We start from the raw sequence: 9,370 nt of genomic DNA on the forward strand, positions 1-9,370 counted from the left end.
TTCCTGCTCTCTGTTTTGTTTTGTTTTGTTTTAGTTTTGCTATAGGGCATGTATGCTGGCCAGAAAGAAACAGAAAGAAAAAGTGAGAAATCATTTGGATAGCCATGCTACAACCCCTTCTCGAACCTCCTCTTAGGATTTGGGGTACACACGCACATGTGTCCAGCATGATTTTGAAGCTATCGTGTCTGAGACTCCAACATGAAGTCAGCCATGTGGGATCCGGCACCTTAACCACTGCGCCTCCTACTGGCCCTCCAGGCAGTCTGTTACTAAACTTTTCTGTACTCCTGACATAGGTGCTCTCTCTCTATTTTTTTTAAAGAATTATTTATCTAACTTTATTATTATTATTATTATTCATTTTGACCAGAGAGAGTGATAAAGAAAGCCTTCAGATCCAGGACTTGAACCGTGGTCAGCCATGTGGGAATCCAGCCTCATAACCACCTGCCGGATGTAGGCTCTCACTCTTATTGCTCTCCTTTCTGGAGTGCTCAGACAAGTTAACTAAGCAACTAGTTCCTGGCAGAGCCAGAACCAGTACCCATGTCTGCTCAGGGCGTTGGTCCGGGAAAGAAAAAAAGTGACCAGCCTCTGGCAGCCTGGAGACACGCTTGCATGAAGGCCTCATGGCACCACAGGCTCCACACTGCCCACTTCCCTCCCTCCTGCACAGCAGCCAGGCTAGGCTGTTTGGTCAGGCATCCTGGAGTTTCCTTGCCTCTCTGGAAAAGCGGCATTTTATCCATCAGGGGATCTGCAAAATCAGATGTTGAAACTGTTGGTTTTGAAATATTTCTAAGTGATCTTCCATTATACCTGGAAACTTAAGTTATTATGGTTCTTTTTAGTTTTTCTGTAGGGCATGCATACTTGCCAGAGAGAGAGAAATAAATCACCCCCAGGGGTATGGCCATGCCCCAATTCCTTCTGTTCCAATCCTCTCAGGATTTGGGGCATGCATGCACACGGGCCCAGAATGATTTTCAAACCACTGGGTCCGGGATTCAGACTGCACAGTAGGCTATATGGGATCTAGGGCCTTACCCTCCATGCCACCTGCTGGCCCAAGTTATTCGAGTTTTTAATTCTGACTTAATAGTAATAAAAAGCTCCAGTGAGGAGGTAGTTTCTTTGATAAGCATCATTACACACTGCATACCCATTAGGCCTGGGTTTGAATCCTGGCCCTGCCATTTGCCTTTGAGTAAATGACTGACTTCTGCAGAGCCTATTTCCTCATTTGTGAAGTAGAAATGATGGTACCCACCTCACAGGACCACCTGCAGAGGTGTCGTGTGGGGCCAGCACCCGGCAGACCCTCAGCAGACCAGCTGCTCTTCCAGTAGTGACCCTGCAGAGGCCAGCCAATGATGATCATCTCTCCTGTGGCAGGTGACATGGGTACCAATCATGGCAGCAAAGATCGCTCTTTAAAAAAAAAAAAGGGGGGGGGCGTGGTGGCACACAAGGGACCAGCAGATGGCGTAATGATTGTGCCGCTGGACTCCCATGCTATTGACTGTGATTCAAGTCCCGGCCCCAGTGGCTTAAACCTCATGCCAGGTGCGTGTGCAGGCATACCCATACCCAAGATCCCAAGAGGAGAATGGAGGAGAAGGGATTGCAGCATGGCCATCCCCTCTGGGGGGGTGATTTCTCACTTTCTGTCTCTCTGTCTGGTGAGCGCCCGCGCCCTGTGGCAAAAACCTCTCCACAAAAAAAAAAGGGGGGGGGCGTGGTGGCACACAAGGGACCAGCAGATGGCGTAATGATTGTGCCGCTGGACTCCCATGCTATTGACTGTGATTCAAGTCCCGGCCCCAGTGGCTTAAACCTCATGCCAGGTGCGTGTGCAGGCATGCCCATAACCTAGATCCCAAGAGGAGAATGGAGAAAAAGGGATTGCAGCATGGCCATCCCCTCTGGAGGAGCGATTTCTGGCTTTCTGTCTGTCTCTCCAGCTAGCACGTGTACCCTATAGCAAAAGTCTCTCTAAAAAAAAAAACTAAAAGCAAATCATGGCAGCATTCTGGTTCTCATAGTAAAGTGTGGTCTGACAGTGTCCACAAGCCAGCCAATGACAGACTCCCCTGGCCCTGTCCCCCCCAGAGGCGAGAAGTACGGCTTCATCACCTACAGGTGTTCTGAGCACGCGGCCCTCTCCCTGAGGAACGGCGCCACCCTGAGGAAGCGCAACGAACCATCCTTCCAGCTGAGCTATGGAGGGCGGAGGCACTTCTGCTGGCCCAGATACACCGACTACGGTAAGGACACAGGCCCAGCCACATTCCAGTAGGACCCAAAGCATAAGGGACAGTGTCTGCCTTTACTGACACCCAGACCTAAAGACCCTTCTGGGCTAGGCCCCACACCGGGGCCCAGGCTTCTGCTGATCCTTCACCTAGAGGTGCCCATCTGGTTTTCCTCCTGGTCTCTGGTCCATCTTGTCCTTTCCTGTGACTAGGTCCAAAAAGGGAGGCGGCCTGGGAAGGTGCCACCCATGGGCACACTCAGCTGGCAGACCCAGGGCTGCTGTCTGACCTCCCAGGGCCAGCTGCTGCCCTGCCTCCTTGAGGGGTGTCCCATGATGACCCCCAAACAAGGCAGTAGCCTTGTCCATCAAGTGTGAAACAATGCTGCCATCATGCCCTTGCCATCTGGTCTGGGGACAAGCTGGTGAAGGATGAAGAGGTAGAATGTAGGAAGGAGCCTTTTGTAGAGGAGAGTCCGACGTAGCCTCTGGAGTCCAGGGCTGCCTTTCTGGAGACCTGGTGGGTTCCAGGCCAGCCAGTGCTGCACATGGCTGCACGTCTACTCAGGGGACCCTGTCTCCCCGTCTGCACAGGGAGGGCATGCTGGTATTAGCCCTCCCCTTATGTAACGTCCGTAACCAGTTCCGTGAGGCTCTGAGGGCGATGTCAGAGCTAGGGAGCTGGTCTGAAGCACTCCAGCTTGGGTCCCCTCACTCTGTCAGCACGGCAGCTGAGCTGAGATGTTGATGGCATGTAGAGATGTCACAGCAGGGCAGCAGTTGGTGGCTCACAGTCCAGTGCTCCTTGCTGCTCTTGAAAGCTTCAGGCCACCTCCGTTCCGAGGGCCTGACCCTTCGTGGCAGCTCTTCTCCTCATCTGGCCTTGCTGAGTTGCCCACCACCTTCCCTTCTCTCTCACTCCTCCGCCCTCCTGCCCAGATTCCAATTCAGAAGAGGCCCTTCCCGCCTCCGTGAAAAGCAAGTACGAAGCCATGGATTTTGACAGCTTACTGAAAGAGGCCCAGCAGAGCCTGCATTGATAACAGCCTTAACCTTCGAGGAATACCTCAATACCTCAGACAAGGCCCTTCCAATATGTTTACGTTTTCAAAGAAATTGAATATACGAGAAGGAGTGAGCGAGCGAGCGTGCGAGCGAACACACGTGAGAGAGAGAGACTGCTCCTTGCTGCTCTTGAAAGCTTCAGGCCACCTCCGTTCCGAGGGCCTGACCCTTCGTGGCAGCTCTTCTCCTCATCTGGCCTTGCTGAGTTGCCCACCACCTTCCCTTCTCTCTCACTCCTCCGCCCTCCTGCCCAGATTCCAATTCAGAAGAGGCCCTTCCCGCCTCCGTGAAAAGCAAGTACGAAGCCATGGATTTTGACAGCTTACTGAAAGAGGCCCAGCAGAGCCTGCATTGATAACAGCCTTAACCTTCGAGGAATACCTCAATACCTCAGACAAGGCCCTTCCAATATGTTTACGTTTTCAAAGAAATTGAATATACGAGAAGGAGTGAGCGAGCGAGCGTGCGAGCGAACACACGTGAGAGAGAGAGACTTGAAACTGCTCTGTCCTTTTAAGAAAAAAAAATCAATGTTTACATTGAACAAAGCTGCTTCTGTCTGTGAGTTTCCATGGTGTTGACGTCCCACTGCCACATTAGTGTCCTCGCTTCCAACGGGTTGTCCTGGGTGCGCCTTGAAGTGCTGGGTCGGTCACCCATTGCCCCTTCCTTCCCGACCGACTTCCTCTGGTAGACTTGCGGCTGTGTTCACCATAACATTTCTCGTCTGTAGTGTGTGATGAAATTGTTACTTGTGAATAGAATCAGGATTATAAACTCATTTTTAATTGAAGAAAAACAAAAGTATATCCTTCCAATAATGTATCTATGGCTCAGATGTACTGGGCCTGGGATTATTGTATCACTTCCATGATGTTTAACTATGCACTGTTATGAGGTGTTTGCCACTGAGCTGCTCTACTCCCCTTTGCCGGGTGGCTCTGGAGGTGCCAGGGGGCCGCTAGGCAGGACCCCAGGAAAGTGTAGCCTGCAGCCCCAGCTAGGAGCGGTGGAGAGGGACTGTCAGGCCTTTTCTGCCAACACTTGTTCTGTCTCTTTTTTGAGCAAGTTTGGGTCAAAGGACCATGAGAGCCCCCATCTGGTGCCCAGCCATGCTTCCAGTGCTCAGATACTTACATGCCTCATCAGGAAGGCAGGGCGGCCCGCGTTATTCTCATTTTCCAGGTGAGGGACACAGTGATCTAAGAGGCTAAATGGCTTGCCTGAGGTCCCGGGGCCAGTGACAAGGCAGAGCACTGACCCAGACCCTGCTTTTTGAGTCCGGATCCCCTGCTTCTCCAGTAGCTGGTGAAAGAAACAAGGGTTCAGGGACTGTAGAGGTGAGTTTGGTGAAGTTGGGCAATAATCTGGAAGCCCAAGGCTCCTCTGGAGGGTCTAGTCAAGGGTCAGCTCTCCTGCGTTAGGGCAAGGTCAAGCTCTGGCACATGCCATGGGTACACCATCAGCCTGGCTCCTGAGTGGACCCCCGGTTTCCCTCCCCTTGCAGACACTGTCAGAGCTCCAGACATGCGCCTGGCAGTGTAGGCAGGCAGTCTGGGAGCAGTCATCCTTTTAGGGCCTGACACCAGCCCATACTGCATCTGGCCCCTGTTTTTATGTTTTCCTCACTTGTCAGTTTGTTGGGGTGGTGTAGGGCAGGAGGGGCCGTGAGGAGGATATGAAGTTTGGGGATGGATAAGACGATCTCCCCAAGTCCTCTTCCAACTTAGAAACATCCCAATTGGGCTTTATTTTAAGCTTTGTCTTCTTGAGTGATGTCAAAGCCATGTCCAGCTTGATGTTCTACGGGTGCCTTGGGGGCCCTTCGTGAGGGAGGGTGTGTGGCCAGGCAGGGTATTGCTTCTGCTTCGGACAGAGCAGCTCCTCCTTGATCTCTTTCATAAATCAGGGTTCCTTGGGAAATTTTTGTATTTAAAAAAAATCTCCTGCTGCTTTACAAACATTTAAAATGACTCATTAAACAAAACAAGCTCATTTAATCTCTTGCTAATGCCAAGCTTATTCCTTTGAGAATTGGTAGTTAAAAAAAAAATTTTTTTTCAAGATTATAAAATACCTCGGTAGGCAAACTGAGCCCACAATTTTGTCCTGGGTGGTAAACATACTCCCTGCCTAGAGATAAGACTGGAGGAGACAGGCTTTAGAAATAGAAAATGTGTGCTCCTATGTGTTAAGTCATTTGGCCTCTCTGAACTCCAGAGTCCTTTTCTGTGAAGTAAACTGAGGAGGGGAGAAGGAACTGAATTCTTAACAGTCTCAGCTGCTGCTAAGATGGTATCATGCTCAAGATGGCAAATACACAATACATGCACTACAAGTTCCACATCCTTGTCCAATGCAGACATAACTAATCGATCACAGCAATCTTGTTCTTTGAGCTTTGATGTGCTATTAGAATCCTCAACATGGTACTCTGGACAGCCATTACTAATTGACCCGAGTTTAAAGTATTTGACATCCTGGTCTAATCTTTGAAGTTTCCACGAGCCACACAGAACTCATGTGTGTGAGTTTCATGCTGGCCCATCTCTGTCCGTTGTGTCTTGATCTATGAGAGAGAAGTCCCCAAAGTCATTCCTTGGCACAAGACTCCCAATACTGCTGTAACACACAACCCCATTGGGGTGGGGCATGCCAGGGCGATTGTGAAATAGCAGATAGTAACTTATTTGACAAACACAGGGCTTAGGAGGATTTTCCACAGCACAGACCTGAGCATCCTAAATTCCTTTATAGCTATTCACTGCCTAGCACATAGTAGGCATGCAATAAATGGTTATGGAATGGAATAGAACTTAAGTCCTTCTGCTGCCTCCATTAAATCCTGATTTGCATCAAGGTGTATTTGACCAAGTTTTTGCATCAAGGGGTCCTGAGATTTCACCCTATAGTAACCAACAGGAAAGAGCACTAGAATCATTTGGAGCACTGGGGGAGTCCTAACCCTACTGAGAGTTTACTCTGTAGCTTTGATAGGTTCCTTCCCCTCCCTGGCTCTCAGTGTGCTGGAAGAAATTAGAGGAGAAGAGCTCCAAGCCCCTCTTTATTTGCTCCTTCCTTGATGGCCCCAGGTCAGAAGCTCTACCTAGGGCTGGTGGTACTTTAGCTAAAGGAGTGCAGACTTATGTGAACGTTGAGTCTCTCCCACTCCTCTTTGGAGTCAGGCAAAGCTGCCCTTTCACATCAGATTAACCCAGGCACTTGAAGTGGCCACAGACGTTGGCCCATGAGCAGAGCAGAGACCTGAGCCTGACTTCAGGGCATGATAAGCCTGTGGTCAGTGTTGGGGGTCACTGGGGGTGGGGAGGATGCCTGCCAAGGCAAGTAGTCTCTTACCATCCCACCCATAAAAGGCTCCATGTTCTAAAATTGACCAACCCTTCAGACAGTCTATCTGGAAGACTCAATCGGTGCTGTGTATTATTTACCAATGAGACTCCAAGGTCTCTCCAGGAAAACTAGTCAACCTTGGTCTCTTTGCCACCAAATTAAGGAGTAACCCAGAGGGAGCAGCTGCCATTGGCAACCATCTCATCGTAGCTCTGTCCTAGTGTTTGCTCTCAATGATGTTTACATGTGACCGCCATACAAGCTTCCTGTAAACTGTCAGTAGCGCCCGTGCGGGGCAGGTTGTACTGTCCATTCTGTGCCGTGCTGGTGTTTTCCAAAACTGTCTGATCCAACCGCTAAGTGGAATTCTTCCATCTCCTTCCTCAGTCGGTACAAGGCTGAATCAGAATCCTCATTCTCGGGGGCTCTGGTTACCGAAGGAAAATGCATCAAAGAGGTAGAGAATCTGAGTGGATGGAATGCAGCTAAGGCCCCTGCCCCTTTCCCATCATACCCCCGTCCCTAACCAGAAAACTGCTTTGAGTCAGAAGTCACCCATAGGTGTCTACATCTGCCTTGGGGTCTCACTGAATTGAGTGTTGAACAAGGCAGAGCTTCAGGGGTGGAAGGAGGCAAGGAGGAATGGTCTGAGCTGCAAAGACGCAGTACTTAAGTCCTGGCATGGGAAGAGTGCAATAAGACATCTTTCATTCCCCAAAGCCTGACTGAGCTGGGGTTTCGAGAGCCATTTCTGCCAGGCATAGGCAATATGCCTGCGGGGCTCGTGGGCAGGTTAGTGAGTGGAGTGGTTTGGAAGGCATTGACAGCCCGGTCCTTCTTCATTAGTTGGGCCCACAGTCCATCCCAGGCCTCCTGTGCGGTTGAAATCACAGCTGAGCCTGCAGCTTGAGAGAGGTCATCCCAACCATGAAGCAGAATCAGCCCTAGAGGGGGTGTTGGTCTGACTCACTGATGTCAAGATTGCAGTATTTTCAATGTTCGAGAATTAGCAGCAGCTCTTTTTGGGAGTACCCCATGTCCCATCATCACAGATGATCAAGAAAAGAAATCAGCCTTGCCATAGCGAATACAATGAACCTAATGATTTTATTGGCCAAAGAAGAGGGACCCACTCACCTCTTCCCACAGGGCAGAAAACAACTGATCAGTACTTAAGTGCAATATGCGAGAGCTGGTCCCCAAGTCCCTGAGGTGTTTGTACACACAGATGGGCTTCAGGACTGTTGGTCAAGTCTGGGGGTACAGGGTAAACGGAGCAGACCTTGAGAACTGGAGATGCACATGCAGAGTGGCCTTGGCCCAGAGCAGACAAAGAATGCAGGGAGCCCCTCAGAGCCAGCTGCAGGACGCCCTGGAGGAGGCAGAGGCTGACTTAGCATCAACCAGTAGAAGTAGTTGGAGAAGCTCTGGCACACCAGCCTGTGTCACGTTTCTGTGGCGCACACATGGGTCTCCTTTGGCTTTGTGAGTGCTCTCCCAGAGACTGGGACTGCGGTCAGCAAGGGGCTAGTGTGAGGGAGGAGAGAGCTGGGTACCTCCCAGGATAACAGCAGCAGGTGAACCGAGGGCAGCCACAGTGGTCGGCAGGTCTCCTTGCTCGAGCCCTAGAAATGGGGAACGGCGTTTGTTTTGTTTTTGCTTTTTGTTTTTGGCTTTTTTGTTTGTTTGTTTTTGCTTTTGTAGAAAGATGAAAACATCTTAACTGATTGAGAGGGGTATGCTTTGTGGAGCAAGTCATTGAACTATAAGCCATTTCACAGTGAGAAACTCTGGTGTTTCTTATTTGCCATGTGACCATGGACCTCCCATTTCCTCATCTAGCAAATAAAAATGTTGAATGAGATGAGCCCTACAGTCCGGTTCATCTCTGAGAGGCTCACGTTCCCGCCTAGAGTCCTGAGAATCCATCAGCGCCCCCACCCCCATGAACGCAGCTCCATTTTCAGCCGTGCCCACCCAGCTCCTGTTGGGGGAGAGCCCTGTGCATGGTAGCCAACCAGCAGCAGGTTCAATCCACCGTCCTGGCTGAGTTGGCTTTTCTGAGAAGGCCAGCTCCCCAGGACAGATCTAAGCCATAGTATCGGGTGGGGATGGTGAGGAATTACCCCAGCTTGGCTAGGTGATGACGTCAACTCTCACATTAGCCTTGCCACCATCCCCACTGAACAGCTTTTAATCCGAATGTTGTGACCACTTGGCTGTTTGTCTTATTCTCAGACAATACTAGCAATACACTTGTTTTTTCCAACAGCTTAACTGAGGCACTTTTCACACATTTTTTTCAAATGATTGTAAAACATATGGGGCGACAGGAGGCATCGATCACGCTGCATATGTTTAGGGCAGCTTTTGGTTTTTGTTTTATGGTATAGCAGCAGTGACTGAGGCTTCGGGATTGAGGGGAAGAGAGTTCCAGATATCCTGTTTCCTCACAATGCCTTCCTTGCGCCTCTGGAAACAGTACAAAAATCCAACGTCCCGAATTTTGGGCTTAGAAAATGATGGATGGTGGGGTTCAGTCCCTGGGCTACACAACCACTCTCCAAAAAGGTGTTTAGTTAGCTAACCTCAGTGCGGTATTTTCTGTCAAAGGAGTCTCCAAGGAAGCCTCAAAAGCCTCCTCTTTCGCTTAGCCAGCTTTGCTCATTGGTTCCTTGTGGAGGGGATTGGTCAGTT

General features: G+C 50.2%; 1 protein-coding gene across 1 annotated transcript in view; it reads left to right on the plus strand.

Moving 5' to 3' along the window:
- The window catches only part of PPARGC1B (PPARG coactivator 1 beta), a 44,099-nt gene extending 40,668 nt beyond the window's left edge, over positions 1-3,431 (plus strand). Inside the window, exons 12-13 of the mRNA XM_027772822.1 lie at positions 2,116-2,270; positions 3,197-3,431. Coding sequence (XP_027628623.1) covers positions 2,116-2,270; positions 3,197-3,297 — 256 coding nt within the window. The 3' untranslated portion in view covers positions 3,298-3,431. The remainder of the gene's footprint in view (positions 1-2,115; positions 2,271-3,196) is intronic.
- Positions 3,432-9,370: the final 5,939 nt, after the last annotated feature.

Source organism: Tupaia chinensis, unplaced genomic scaffold (genome assembly GCF_000334495.1).
Source record: "Tupaia chinensis unplaced genomic scaffold, TupChi_1.0 Scaffold000303_1, whole genome shotgun sequence".
Lineage (NCBI taxonomy): Eukaryota > Metazoa > Chordata > Mammalia > Scandentia > Tupaiidae > Tupaia > Tupaia belangeri.